The 15,962-nt window shown below is 41.4% G+C and overlaps 1 protein-coding gene across 1 annotated transcript in view; it reads right to left on the bottom strand.

The window, feature by feature from the left end:
• Positions 1-852: 852 nt before the first annotated feature.
• The window catches only part of LOC122798900 (mannose-specific lectin-like), a 33,538-nt gene continuing 18,428 nt past the window's right edge, over positions 853-15,962 (bottom strand). The window contains exon 3 of the mRNA XM_044068002.1: positions 853-1,131. Coding sequence (XP_043923937.1) covers positions 853-1,131 — 279 coding nt within the window. The remainder of the gene's footprint in view (positions 1,132-15,962) is intronic.

Below are 15,962 nucleotides of genomic sequence, written 5' to 3'. Positions count from 1 at the left end.
ATATAAAATATTATGTATCCAGCACAGGCAGGCTACATTCAGTTATCAATTCTGGGTTCCAGATAGCTTCTTTGGGAAGGGTTGAAGGTGACTGATTGGATAAAGGCCTGCTTTTCTTTTTTACAGGGAGATAAAGAAATGTTTTTTGTCTGTCCACTTTGTATTGCAAAGACCAAAGGAGATATATTTTGCTGGGGCACACATCATATCACAGATGCATGGCACGTAAGTGCTTGAAAGAAAATATGACATGGCACAGCTGAAAAACACCTTCACTTGCCTCAGTATGATAACTACAGTTCCTGTTTACCCAGTTCTCAGTATAAAGTGTTATCATCGCAATATGCATGAATGATGTATCATTATGCCTGTACAACAACTGCAGTTTTATATCTCCGTTTATTGTAAATATTGTGTAATTATGGTGCTTCTGCTGTAATACATTATTGTGTCTCAACATATAGGAGCATACTGACCTCCTTTTGGCCCTGGTCATCCCTGAAAAGGATCTTCAGACTTGTGCACCTGCCCAGTTAAAAATGTCAAAGTAAATACATCTATTAAGAGGATCACAGTGGGAAATTGGTGTGAGGTATAAAACCATAGGAAGAAAACAACTGAACAGAGATTTGTACTAGTGAAAAAGATCATAAAAGGTTTCCAGTACTAGTTTACTGCATTTATTTGTTCACAGCAGTCATACTTTAAATAAAATAACATTTCTGCAGCCTGCCTTATATGTAACCCAACACAATTCATCAAAAATTGCATTTCATTTAATGTATAACTGTTGTGAAGAAAAACAAATGCATATAATGAAAAAAATATGAAATATTTAAAAAGTAATCACCTTTAATTCTTAGCATTGCACGTGTCAGTAGCCCAGATAGCATCACTGGGTGTCATTGAGTCTTCAGTACGATAGATCACCAGATTGCCATCATCTTGTACTCTCAGTACACACCTGTTGCTTGTAGAATTCCAGGTGCTAGAATGCCATATTGGATTGTTTGGTTCATAAATCACTAGATTGTTGTCATACTGCATGCAGATATTCACAACATTTGGGTGTCCATGTGTGTTGCTTGCCCAACGAGGAGTTCTTTTGTAGACGACAAAGTTTCCATCATTCTTAAAGAAACACAAAAGGATTATTAATATGAACTCATCAATCAATGTTTTCCTTATCTATCTGCAAAATGTATGATATGGTAGCAGTCTAAGTTTTGACATACCTTTATTTGTTTTCCCAAGTTTAAGTCTATGCAAAAAAGCATTAAAGGCGATGTCTTGATATCACTTCTTTCACATAAAGATGGTTCAGAAAGACCTCCTACAACTACAGGAAATATGAGGAGTGTTGAATTAACTATTGCTGAAGACCACTTTTTAGCAATCATTGGGCTTTTTACTTTTCTCCACTGTTGTGTGACAGGGAAGTTGGTATATATAAGTGGGGGGTATTTGAGGTGTCTGCCCCACAAAGTAGATGCAAGGGGTTACTGTCCGAAAAAAAAATGTTTAATTGTTCACTGAAAGTGACTTTCGGTGATAGGCTCTTTGTGGCTTTGTCCATGGGACAAACATAGTTCAATGAATCATAACAAATTTAAACTAAAGGGGGGTAAGGCACTTAGGCTTGACTATTTATCTCTTAATCTTTAAATAAATGAAGGAGAGACTGGGGATACTATGAAATAGTTCACATGAGGTTAATGTAAGATATTACTGACACCCCAGAGGTGCATGGATGTAATTTTGTTTCATTAAATGGTAGGACATATAATCACAGGTTCATAGGTAGGTAGGTACTAGGCTATCGGCCCTGGGGCCTATACAAGCCTAGCCAAAAAGGTACACTGGCTTTTGCCACCCAAGAAAATTATTTTCCTGTGCCACTGTTGAGCAGAGCCACAGAGGTGATCCCCAGGGTGAATTCCCTATTTCCCATCCAATCATCAAGATTTTTCTTGAAGAGTGCTAATGAGGAGCTTTGTTTGATATAGATAGGCAGTTTATTCCAGAATATGGGAAGTCTCTGGGACAGGAATCTATCTCTCCGGCATGTTCTGTTTATTGTGGTGACAAGGTTTAGGTCCCTAGAGCATGTAGCTCGGAGGGATTGCGATTTCTTTAAGTGGAGCATGTCCAACATCTCTGGGTTTGACATAGCTTTGTATGTTAGGCAGAGATCACCTCTGAGTAGATGATATGCAACGGAGTAATGCTGGAGTTTTTTGAGAAGGTCTGCGTAGGGCATCTGTTTGAGGCCAGTAATCCTCTTTGTGAGGTATTTCTGCGGCCTTTCCATTTGTAGATGTCTTGTGAGGTACATACCAAAAGGGGCGTTGTACTTTATAATGGGTCTAATGAGTGATGAGTACAGGGGAACAATGACCTTTTTTTTCTGGATGAGAAACATTTGGTGATGAGGTGTGCCATATAGAAGGATTTCCTGACTACTGTGGCGATGTGATTATCAAAGGAGAGACTACTGCCCACCTGTGTCCCAAGGTCTCTTATCACACTTTCAGTGTTAAGTATACTACCGCCAATGTTGTAGTTCATGGGTACAGAGTTTTTACCAAAGGGGATGACAATGCACTTTTTGGCATTGTGCTTGAGGCCATGGCTTTGACCCCAGGCATCTGTCTCAGTGAGGCCCTTTTGTAGGATGTCCACATCGTTAGGAGTTTCGATTATGACCCCTAGTTTGCAGTCATCTGCGAACCTTGTTAGCCAAAGACCTTCTATTTTAGCCTGTACTTCAGAGAAGTAGATACCAAACAGGAGAGGACCCAGGACTGAACTCTGTGGTACTCCACTTGTCACTGGTCTGAAGTCAGATTTGGAGTCTGATACTTTCACAGTGTGAGTTCTGTCAGTGAGCCAGTTGGCAACCCATCTTGTGACATAGGGATTTATACCTAGTTTAGTGAGTTTATCTATAACTCCAGAGTGGGGGGATGGTGTCGAAAGCCTTGGCAAGATCTAGATAGGCTGTGTGAACCACCTTACCCTTGTCTATGGCTTTGGTGACTGCTTCAAAGAAGCCTATCAGGTTTAGGAGACATGATCTGCCTTTTACAAACCCGACCTGGGTGGGGTCTAGAGTTTGGAGATTACCAGTGTCTTTGTTTATAAGTTCCATGATGATACGTTCCATGGCCTTTCAGACCAGGCTCATCAGGCTAATGGGGCGGTAGTTCCCAGGGTCCGTGGTGGCTGCCCCCTTGTGGAGTGGAATAACAGTTGCTGTGTGCCATTCAGCAGACACAAAGTCTGAGGTGAGGCTATGATTGAACATGGTACTTAGGTGGGGTGCCAGTTCATTCTGTAGTCCATGTAGAATGCAGCCTGGGATGTTGTCTGGTCCCATGGATGCTGTGTTCTTGGCTTTGGAGAGTGTGTTTTTTACCTGTGCGGCCGTGATTACAGGAACCTTGCATTCTTCCGGTATAGAGATGGGCTCTTTAGGGGGTGAGAGGGGGGTAAAGTTAGCACTGAATCTATCTGCCAGGATGTTGGTAATATCAGTTGGGTCTGTATATTTAGTGCCATTGTGCTGTAACTCAGAGCAAATCTGAGTGTTGCCATTGAGATTCTTGACATAGCTATAGAATGCTTTGTGGTTGTCTTTAGAATCAGAGGTGATTTTTTTTTTTCGTAACTAGCTTTGGAGGATTTTATCAGAGATCGCAGCTTCTTACTGAGGCTGACCAGGGAGCTCCTCCACTCATGGGATTTTACTCTCTTTTGCAACAGTTTCTTCCTTCTGTTGTACAGTTTGTTTAAGGCAGAGGACCACCAGATTGGCTTACTTTTTTTGGAGGATAGCTTCTTGGTTCTGTTTGGGATAGCACGATCCATGCACTCATGTAAGTGCTTATAAAGTTCAATTGTGTAGGGTTCAGTAGTCGTAACTGTATTGCCCATCTGCATGGGTGTCATGAAGTTCACCACTTCTGTCTTAAGTAGCATGAAGTTGGCTTTGGAGAAATTTTTTACCATGGTTTCCTTAATGGGGGTGGGGGCAGGATGTAGATATCTAGGGTAATTAGCTTATTGCCAGATCGGACCGATGAGGCATTGACTTCAGGTGTGAAACACCGGTCACTCATGTTGGTAATGACTAAATCTAGGATATTGTTGCCCCTGTGGGGGGTGTGGATAAGCTGATCCAGGGCATTGGAGGTTATGAATTCCAGAAAGCGTTGAGCGAAGGAGTTGGTACATGAGTAGACTTCGCAGCTAATGGTGGGGTAGTTGAAATCGCCCATTATTAGGGTGTTTGGTTGAACCCTAATATTTTCCAGTACATCAAGAAAAGAGGAGTGGAAATCCTGGGGCATGGTGGGTGATCTGTAGCAAACTACAATTTGGATTGCAGTTTTGCCCAGAGTTAGTTGCACTTGGATAATCTTGGTTGCATTATGCTGAGCAACTAGCCTGGAGTTCTGGATATCCTTAATGAATATGGACATACCTCCACCTTTGGCGTTCCAGTCCAGGTTACATGGCTGAAAAGTGTGGTATGAGCTATAGCCTGGTAGTGCAGGGGTGCTCTCTGGAGCCTTGAACCAGGTCTCATTCACTGCACAGATATTGATGTTCTCCCTTTTAAGGAGTGCCTCAAATGAGTGCATTTTGAGATTTAGACTTCTAGCAATGAGTAGCATCACCCTCAGTTTTTGCTTGCCTGTTCCTGTTACGGTAGTGAATTTGTCATTTGAACCTTGCCTAAAAAAGGCATTATAGGGGCGGAAAGAACCTTAGCCAGTATCCGGAATCCCAGGGGTGACAGGTGCAGGCCATCTCTGGCAAAGCATCGTGGTCTGTCGACCATGTCATCACAGGCAGACAGATACTGGATCCCTTTAGAATGGCACCAGAAACTTAGTATTTACCTGTCAATCTGACCACAGACATGTTGAATCATCTTTCTGAGAAGGAATAACTCAGGCTGTACAAGTCATTTGGGCAAATAACATAAGACAGCATGGAATTTCAGGTGGAAGGACATAGCATGTGATTCTAACAGAGCCTTTTGAGTGGGAAACTTACATAATTGACCTGGAAAATGCCCAAGCAACAGAGACCTCCCAAGCTGAAATGCAGACAACCACCACCTCCAACACTACCCAAATGACACATAGCCCACAAAATCAGTGTGCCACTCAACCTCAGCCCATAAGGCACAACAACGTACCTGTCAGCTGCCTGTCGGGTGCCAGGATCCACCACATAATGCATGCACTCAAGTCACTCCACAATAAGTACAAATATGACTCTGTCATTGTCCATGTTGGTGTGAATGACCTGAGATGTACCTCCCTGGACTATATGAAAAGATACATGGAGGAGCTCTCAGATCTTGTAGCCCAGCCAGGTATAACCCTAGCCCTGAGTAGCATCCTGCCATCGCCCAGAATGATACCACAGTACAAGGACAAAATGATTGACTTCAACAATTGGCTAAGCTTCTGGTGTCATTCTAAAGGGATCCAGTATCTGTCTGCTTGGGATGACATGGTCGACAGATCACGATGCTTTGCCAGAGATGGCCTGCACCTGTTGCCCCTGGGATTCTGGATACTGGCTAAGGCTCTTGCCACCCCTATAGTGCCTTTTTAGGCAAGGTTCAAATGCTAAATTCACCACTGTAACAGCAACAAGCAAGCGAACTCTGAGGGTAATGCTACTCAATGCTAGAAGTCTAAACCTCAAAATGCACTCACTCGAGGCACTCCTTAAAATGGAGAACATCAACATCTGTGCAGTGACAGAGACCTGGTTCAGGGCTCCAGAGAGCACCCCTGCATTACCAGGCTATAATTAATACCACACCTTTCAGCCACCTAAGCTGGACCAAAACACTAAAGGCAGAGGCGTGTCCATATTCATTAAGGATATCCACACCTCCAGGGCAGTTGCTCAACATAATGCACCTGAAATTATCCAAGTGTAACTAACAATGGGCAAGACTGCAATTCAGGTTGCAGCTTGTTACAGATCCCCCACCATGCCCCAAGATTCTCACTCTTCATTTCTTAAGATACTGGAAAATATTAAGGTACAACCCAATACCTTAATTATGGGTGGTTTCAACTACCCCACCATCATCTGGAAAAACTACTCATGTACCAACTCATTTGCTCAACGTTTTCTGGAATTCTTAAATTCCAATGCCTTGGATCAGCTTGTCCACACACCCACCAGGGGCAGCAATATCCTGGATTTGGTCATTACCAATATGGGGTAACTGGTGTTCCACACCAGAGGTCAACTCCTTGCTGGTCAGATCCGACCACAAGCTAATCACCCTAGACATCCATATCCCACCCCCACCCCCCATTAAGGAAGCCACTATCAAAAACTACTCCAAAGCCAATTTCATGCTTTTTAAGACAGAAGTGGCAAACTTCATGACACCCATGTAGACGGAAAATAGAGGCACGACTGCTGAACCTGACAGAAAGTCACTGTATAAGCACATACCCGAGTGCATGGATCGTGCCATCCCCAACAGAACCAATACGCTATACTCCAAAAAAAGGAAGCCAATCTGGTGGTCCCCTGCCATAAACAAACTCTACAACAGAAGGAAGAAGTGGGTGCAAAAAAGAGTAAAATTCCACAATTGGAGGAACTCCCTGGTCAGCCTCAGCAATAAGCTGAGATCCCTCATAAAATCCTCCAAAGTCAGTTATGAAAATAAAATCACCACTGATTCCAAAGACAACCACAAAGCATTCTACAGCTATGTCAGGAATCTCAATGGCAACACTCAGATCTGCTCTGAGCTACTGCATAACGGCACTAAATATACAGACCCAACTGATATTGCCAACATCCTGGCAGATAGGTTCAGTGCTAACTTTACCCCCCTCTCACCCTCCAAAGGGTCCATCTTAATACCGGAAGAATGCAAAGCCCCTGTAATCACGGATGAACAAGTAAAGACCACACTCTCCAAAGCCAAGAACACAGCATCCATGGGACCAGACAACATCCCAGGCTGCGTACTGCATGAACTATAGAATGAACTGGCACCCCACCTTAGTACCATGTTCAGTCATAGCCTCACCTCAGGCTATATCCCTATTGAATGGCGAACAGTGATGGTTATCCCACTCCACAAAGGCGGCGCCACCACGGACCCTGGAAACTACCGCCCCATTAGCCTTACAAGCCTGGTCTGCAAGGCCATGGAATGTATAATCTTGGAGCTTATAAACAAAGACATAGGTAACCTCCAAACCCTGGACCCCACTCAGTTTGGGTTTGTAAAAGGTAGCTCATGTCTACTAAACCTAATTGACTTCTTTGAAGCAGTCACTAGAGCTGTAGACAAGAGCAAGGTAGTGCACACAGCTTATTTTGACCTCGTCAAGGCTTTCGGTACCACCCCCCACTCTGGAATTATAGATAAATTCACTAAACTGGGCATAAATCCCTATGTCACAAGAAGGGTGGCCAACTGACTCACTGATAGAACCCACGCAGTAAAAGTAGCCAACTCCAAGTCCGACTTCAGACCAGTGAAAAGTGGAGTACCACAGGGTTCAGTCCTGGTTCCTCTCCTGTTCGGCATCTACTTCTCTGAAGTGCAGGCCAACACAGAAGGTCTTTGGCTAACAAAGTTTGCAGATGACTGCAAACTGGGAGCCATAATAGAATCAACTAATGATGTAGACATTCTACAAAAGGGCCTCACAGAGACAGATGCTTGGTGTCAAAGTCATGGCCTCAAGCTCAATGCCAAGAAGCACATTGTCATCCCCTTTGGGAAAAACTCGGTACCCATGAACTACCACAAAGGCGGTAGCTCACTAAACACTGAAAGTGTGATAAGAGACCTCAGGACACAGGTGGACAGTAGTCCCTCCTTTAGTAACCCCACCGCCACAGTAATCAAGAAATCCTTCTACGTGGCACACCTCATCACAAAAGGGTTCTCTAGAAAAAAGGAGGTCATTACTCCTCTCTACTCATCCCTCAACAGACCCATTATATAGTACAATGCCCCATTTGGCACATATCTCACAAGACACTTACAACAATTGGAAAGGCCACAGAAATTCTTCACTAAGAGGATTACTGGCCTCAAACAGATGCCATACGCAGACCGTCTCAAAAAACTCCAGCTCTACTCTGTCGCATATCGCCTACTCAGATGTGATCTCTGCCTAACATACAAAGCTATGTCAAACCCAGAGCTATTGGACATGCTACACTTAAAGAAATCCCAATCTCTCTGAACCACATGCTCCAGGGACCTAAAACTTGTCACCACAATAAACAGAACATGCTGGAGGGACAGATTCCTGTCCCAGAGACTTCTCAAACTCTGGAACAAACTACCAATTCATGTCAAGCAAAGCTCCTCATTGGCCCTCTTTAAGAAAAATCTTGACGACTGGATGGGAAATAGAAAATTCACCCCAGGGATCACTTCTGTGGCATTGTTTGACAGGGGCACAGGAAAATAATTTTCTTGGGTGGCAAAAGCAAGGGAACCTTTTTGGCTAAGCTTATATAGGCCACAGGTTCTAATAGCCTAGTATCTACCTATGAACCTATGAAAGGACCATAATTTGACTTAGCTAGACTCTAGTAGGTTAAGTGCTACATTACCACACAAAAAGTCAGTAAATGAATTAACTAGCTGTGGCAAAAAGATAAAGCAGTAGCAAGCATAAACCTAGTAGCACAAACAGGAAAGGAGGACAATGTCAAACTGTGCCCACAGTGAATAAAGTTGATACTACAGGGTCCAATATCAGGTCTGGACCATTTCTATAACTTTATATATGAACATATAAAAGGCCTAGAAACAAAAATATAACTTTTTTGCATATGATGCAAAAGGTCAGTATATAGGATTTGTGTACAGAACATGACAAGATCTATCAAAGTCGGGGAAACAGTTTGAAATATGACAGATTAGAATTTAGTGTGAAAAAATGCAAATGATATACCTGAGGAAAGAAAAGCCCAAGAAGAGGTAGATAGCTGAGGAGGATACAAAGGCAGAAAATGTAGACATGGATCTGGTCCTCCCTTGTATTGTATTACCTGACAGTAAACAAGTGATACTAGAAAGGAGAAAATAATAGCTGGATTATACTGCTGTGTGCCGAAACAGGTATCACCAGTAAGAAATATACTGGTATTCTTCCACATGGGCAGCTGATGAAACTCTGCCATGAGTGTTAAAAGCCACTTGATGATTCCATTTATACCAAAACATAGACTAGATGGAGGTGCATCAGAGCTGGCAACAAATGTGCACATTAGCAACACCAAAGGGTACTCTTTTCAATCATAGTCTAAGCACCAACTTCGTCCCAGCTGAATGGAAAAAGGCCACCATTATCCCCTTGCACAAAGGTGATGCTTCCACTGATCCTGTGGACTACAGACCTATTAGACTGACTAGTCTTATCTGCAAGGCCATGAGCATATCATCATGGACCTTATCAACAAAGATACTTTTCCAAACACTTGACTCTACTCAATTTGGATTTGTCAAAGGGAGATCATGCCTGTTAAACCTGGTGTACTTCTTTGAGACTGCTAGCAAGACCCTTGATGAGGAGAAATCTGTGCATACAGCCTACCTAGACTTAGCCAAACCTTTTGACACCATCCCCCACTCAGACATCATTGACAAACTCACCCAGCTAGGTATCATTAGATAGGTCATTAGCTGGCTCACTGATAGAACCCATACAGTCAAAATAGGGCAATCTACCTCCAACATCAGACCTATAACCAGTGGTATTCCACAGGATTCAATCCTGGGACCTCTACTGTTTGGAATCTATTTCTCCAAAGTACAAGCTAAAATTAAAGATCTGTGGTTGACAACATGTGCTGATGATTGCAAACTGCGAGCAGTCATAGAATCTCCACACTATGTCAACATCTTACAAGAGCGTCTTACACAAACAAATGATTGGTGTCAAAGTCTTGGCTTCAAACTCAATGCAAAAAAATGTGTTATCATCCCTTCCAGTAAGAGCGATTTTCTTGCTAACTACCACATCAATAACAACACCCTAAGTACGTACTCAGTGGTGAGAGACCTGGTCACACAGGTTGACAGCAACCTTACCTTTGATAATCATGTCTCCACTGTGGTAAGAAGGGCATTCTATGTTGCTCATCTCATAAGTAAGGGCATTGCCTCCAGATAAAATGAAGTTATAACCTCCCTGTACTCTTCCCTCATCAGGCCAATAATTGAGTACAATGCCTTTATGTACCTTTCTAAGCACCTGCAGCAACTGGAGAAACCACAAAGGTTCCTCACAAGGAAAATTCAAGGTCTTCAGCATCTGTCTTATGAGGATTGTCTGAAATCACTGTCACTTTATTCCATTTCATACAGACTACTCAGAGGCGATCTCTGCCTTGCATATAAGGCAATCTTTGACCCTGCTTTTTTGGAAATGCTGCATATCCATAAATCAAATGGTACATGGGTTACTTGCTCTAAAGGCCTTAACCTGGTATGTGACATTAATAGAACCTGCTGGAGGGACAGATTTGTCTCCCAGAGGTTACCATACCTTTGGAACAGACTCCTGCTTCATGTCAAGCAGAGTACCTCGTTGGCCCTCTTCAAAAGCAATCTGGACGATTGGATGGGTAACCGTAAATTCACCCCGGGGGGTCCACCTATGTCCCCCTTGGACAAGGGCAATAGGTACTGATCGTGGCAATAAAGGTAAAACTTGGCTAGGTGTGAAAGGGCCCTAGGGTCATTAACCTAGTAACCTCCTATGATCCTATGATTCTATTACTGGAGTGGCCATCTGTCATGAATACTGTCCATTCAAAAATATTACAGCATTAGCTCCTTCTTTATAATAATCACCTAGAAACAGTCAGAACTGCAAGACATTTGTCTAAATTAATCTACGTTCTCAACTGATACTAAAATAATAATACAGCTTACCTCAAAGATTGGTCTGTGGTGCAAAAAAATAAGTCTCTAACTGCACCCAAAATATTGTGGAATTAACTACTGACCCAACCTGGGGGGGGCAAGGGATTGTGAGTATAACTGATTAAAGCTGGCCCATCCATCTAAGGGAGGGAGCTGGCTTAGTTTGCTGCATTGCTGGCATGTTCTGGTGAAAGAGGGGTTGCAGCAAACAGGATTACTCAAGAATGCATAGATTTGTGGTGCAAGGTTTGAGTCCCTCAGCCTCCATTGCTTAACTATGTATCATGAGCAAATCACTTAACCTGACACTGCTCCCAAGCTGAGTCTGAAAAAGGTCCATAGATATCAGTGCTCTACCCTGGAAAACAGATACAAATAAAATAAAATAAAATAAATTGGTTCCTAGGTACTTACTAGGCTATTGATCTGTGATGATCTTTAGAAGGCTAGGCATACATAAGTTTGCTGCATGGCTGACATGTTCTGGTGAAAGAGATGGTACAGCAAACAGCAATATGCATTAGAATGCATAAGCTTGTGGTGCAAGGTTTGATTCCCTAAGCTTCCATTGCCTAATTGTGTGTCTCTAAGGATGTGAGTTAACTTGACACTGCTCCTGTGCTGAGCCTAAGAAAGGTTCCGCAGAGATCAGTGCTCTCCTTAGAAAACAGACACAAGTAAAATAAAATAAATAGGCTCCTAGGTACTGACTAGGCTATTGATCTGTGATGATCTTTAGAAGGTTAGTCATACATTACCATTATGTTTTTAGGCCTTATATTTTAAGCATGAATAAACCAGAGATGAGCATAACATTTACATGTTGCCTACATCCATGAGGGATATGGGTGCTAAGCCAGGGATGAATATGTGGTTACCCATCCATTCTTTCATAGAATGTATGAATAGTGTAGGAGAAGTACTTTGTTTTATGTAGAGTGGAAAATTATTCATAATAATTGGAATTCTCTGTGATACACATCTATCTCTCCAATAGGTTCGATTTATGTTACAAAAGAGATTTAGGTCTCTTTAGCAAGTGTTTATAGCCCCATTGGACTTGCAAATTGAAGTAGATCTGACAGGATATGGTCTGTTGAGGCTCTGTACAAAAAGCAGAGATCACCTCCCAGTAATTTGTATGACACTGAAAAGATAGTCAAATCTTTGAGATGGTCTGCGTAGTTTTTATGATTTAGGCCCTCGCTATTCTTACTAAGAAAGGGTTGTGGACATTCAGGTTGTGTTACATGTTTGGAAAGATACATACAGAAGGGGACACTATACTCAATAATCAGTCTAATTAAACTGGAATACAGTAGAATGATCATATCTCTAGACTAGGCTGCCATACCCTTAGTATTAAGCTATGCAATGAAAAAGCACTTTCTTAAAATAATGTATACATGATGATCAAAGGATGATCTTTAGAAAGGATTGTGGACATTCAGGTTGCGTTACATGTTTGGAAAGGTACATACAGAAGGGGACACTATACTCAATGATCAGTCTAATGCGACTGGAATACAGTAGAATGATCATATCTCTAGACTAGGCTGCCATACCCTTAGTATTAAGCTATGCAATGAAAAAGCACTTTCTTACAATAATGTATGCTTGATGATCAAAGGACAGTTCATTGTCTACATAAGTTCCTAGGCTCCTAACTATTGGATCAACTTTCAGCGGTATGCAGTCAATGTGATAGTTACAAGAAACTTCTTGCTTGGTGATAGATACTAGTATACATTTCTTGGCATTTACATTTAGTTCATGTTTTTTTGTTACACTTTATTGAACTTTTACATAATGTGATACAAGTAACAATAAAATAATGCACATCAATGAGGTGCTTGAAAAATATGCATACCATATCTCTCAACCTCTCAGTGCAAGAAATCTGGACATAGCCAAAAAGAATGGGAGGACAAAGGCCCAAAAATAGGGATATAATTTAAATATTGTTCCTATAAACTTTGAACATTGCTAGAATAACAGGTTTTGCATTATTATGCATTTTCTCAAGGATATAAAGTCTGAAACTTAATTATCTGTCATTATTTAGTGGCTTCAATCTTCAACAATTTGCCAGAAAACCACACATTTTCTGAGGAATAGACCAAAAATATGAGGCAAAAATTTGAACATTCACAAAAACTAAGCATTGTCCAAACAACTATATCTGCACTCCTCCCTTATCATACCCATTATTTAGTACAATACCCTCTTCAGCATGTACCTTGCCAAGCACATGCAGCAGTTAGAGAGACCACAGAGTTTCCTGACCGAGAAAATTCAGGGTCTCAAACACCTATCCTATACAGATAGGCTAAAAGCCCTGTCCCTCTACTTAGTCTCCTACAGACTGCTCAGAAGTGACCTGTATCTGGCATACAAGGCCATTTCAGACCCAGCCTTGATGGAGTTGCTGCATATCCGTAAGTCAAACTCCACTCATGCAACCCACACGCAAGGCCTTAACCTGGTCTGTGACATTAATAGAACTTAGCATGATAGATTTGTGTCCCAAATACTCCCCTGCCTGTGGAATAGACTCCCTCTCCATGTCAAGCAGAGTACCTCTCTAGCCCTCTTTAAGAGGAACCTGGATGACTGGATAGGAAACAGCAAATATACCCCTGGGATCCCACCTGTGTCCCTGCTGGACAGGGGAAACAGGAGCTGACTTTGAGGGAACATGTGTGAAATTCTTGGCTAGGCTTATAAGGGCCTCCAGGCCAATAGCCTAGCATCATCCTATGAACCTATAAAAACAGTTCAAAAACATCCATCCCACCCCCTGCTAATATGATAATATCTTTGCATTATCCCCCATTCTTTACATATTCTAGTTTCATTTTTAGTGCCTTCTTAGATGCTGAGAACTCTTAAACATACCTCGTAACCTCTTAGCTCAAAATATCTGGACCAAGTCAAAAATAATTGGAGGACAAAAGCCCAATAATAGGGACAGATTTTAAACATTGCTCTTATAAACTTAAAAGGTTGTTAAAATAACAAGATTTATGTTAGCACATATTTTCTAAAGGATATGAAGTCAAAAAATCAAATGCCTGTCATTTTTCATGACTTAATTTCTCAATGGTTTGCCAGAAAACCACACTCTTTAGTACGAAAATATCCAAGCTATAAGGCAACAATATGAACAGTTGTGAGCTATGGTCTTAAACAATCCCTAACATTATTACTCCCTGTCCTGTCCATCTTCAAAAAGCTACCTCCCCCTTTCATGGCGGTAATGCTCTTTATCCCCTCTCCTAAAAGCAGAATGATTATCTTTTCCAGACAAGACCATTGATAATCTTTTCCTCCTAGAACTAGAATCTTCATTTCTTCACTACTGGCTTTACAAAAATGCCTCCCCATTCCCTTGGTACATCTTCCCAACACTGATATATGTACATACACTACCAAAATATATGCATAACATTGGCATTCATTTCCCCACATCTCTAGCAATCTCCTACCCTTCCAGTAGAATGTAATATCTGAAGTGATATCCTATGCCAACAATAACATCATTGCATACATTGATTCCATACAACTGGCAGTACTCTCAAACTATCTCCTATTTTAAAACATAACACCTTCTTTTCCAAAACCCTTACACCATCGTTCTCTCACCATTTAATTCTCAAATTTTCCATTTCCTTCCCATAAGTATGAAACATTAACATGCCATATATCATATTACAAAGTCCTCTGTGTTCACTAATTGGAAATTTAATGACACCACCAGTGACCTCTTACTGTCCTTTCCAAATAACATTTGCAGCAATCTTAAATCTTTTAGCCAGCTGCCTATTGCATGCTTCAGTTGCTCATATTGTAAACAAGCAAATATTGCTACATCAAAACTGGCACCGAAATCACCCCAATTAAATTAATAACCCCATCAGGCCTTTCCTACCTGTCTTATAGTCCTGATTCCCTTCTCCTCCCTACTATTTCTATGTATCTCTTTCCTTCTAGATGACAGTCTGATATTATGATTAGTCCAAGGTCCCATACTCAGAATCCCTATAATCCCCTCAGTGGAACCCTTCATTGACCTAATAAACCTATTCCAAAATGAGTTAGATGTAAGCTCAGACTAGCCTTACCTTCTGCTCTCAGAACATTTTCTGATTTCATTTGCCTGAACAGCTGCAGCTAGGGCATATAGCTAAAAAAAACGGCACCTCTCCCCTCAAATCTCCATGGTAATCTGAGTATATCCTTGCCAATTAGCACCCATTTCACTCAAATTTTTCACACATGCTTTGAAACATTTTTTTTAGAAAGGGCTCTCCTTTAGAACGCAAAGGCAAGTATCTACTCAGAAATAATGCCCTGGGGAATATCATTTTAATTAAATTAGTTCTACCACTTAACAAAGACATGTTGCTTGATCATATTGGTAACAAAGAAGAAAACTGCTAAAGGGCATCTGATAATTACTCACCACCAGCTCATTCTCTATTTCTTTCACTAATAAATCCAAGTACTTAGCTTCAACTACTCTTCCAATACATTGCTCATTTAATGCAACCAAAACCAGTCCTACCCTGACTTCAACTGTCTTGTTCCAGTTACATTCTAATGATGAGATGGATTTAAACTTATTAAAAATTTCTACTAGCTTCTGGAGAATAAGATCTAGCCTATCTATTGCCGGCATACAGTCATCCACCAACAAAGTGAAAAGCTTCCATTGACATGGGTATCTGCAGTTACAATGTCTCCATAGATAAAATAATCAGCAGGGGGGAACAAAGAGAACCCCAACAAGTGCCTCTACCAATTCAAATATCCTGAGATAGGTGACCATTTATCAATAACTGCAGCTTAGTATTCTTACATTAAGCAGAAATCCAAGTAAAAATGTTTTTCTCTCAGATTAAACATTCCAGTGAATTATACGTTTTTTTCATTTCAGAATAGACGACACCCACTTTTCTCAATCTTAAACTTCTGCCTATGCCACAAACTTCCTAAGTAGCCA

Source organism: Protopterus annectens, chromosome 3.part1, assembly GCF_019279795.1.
Source record: "Protopterus annectens isolate FY-2018-M chromosome 3.part1, PAN1.0, whole genome shotgun sequence".
In the NCBI taxonomy this organism is placed as follows: Eukaryota; Metazoa; Chordata; order Ceratodontiformes; family Protopteridae; genus Protopterus; species Protopterus annectens.
Note: the sequence above shows the minus strand (reverse complement) of the source record. Positions and strands in the feature narration are given on the sequence as shown.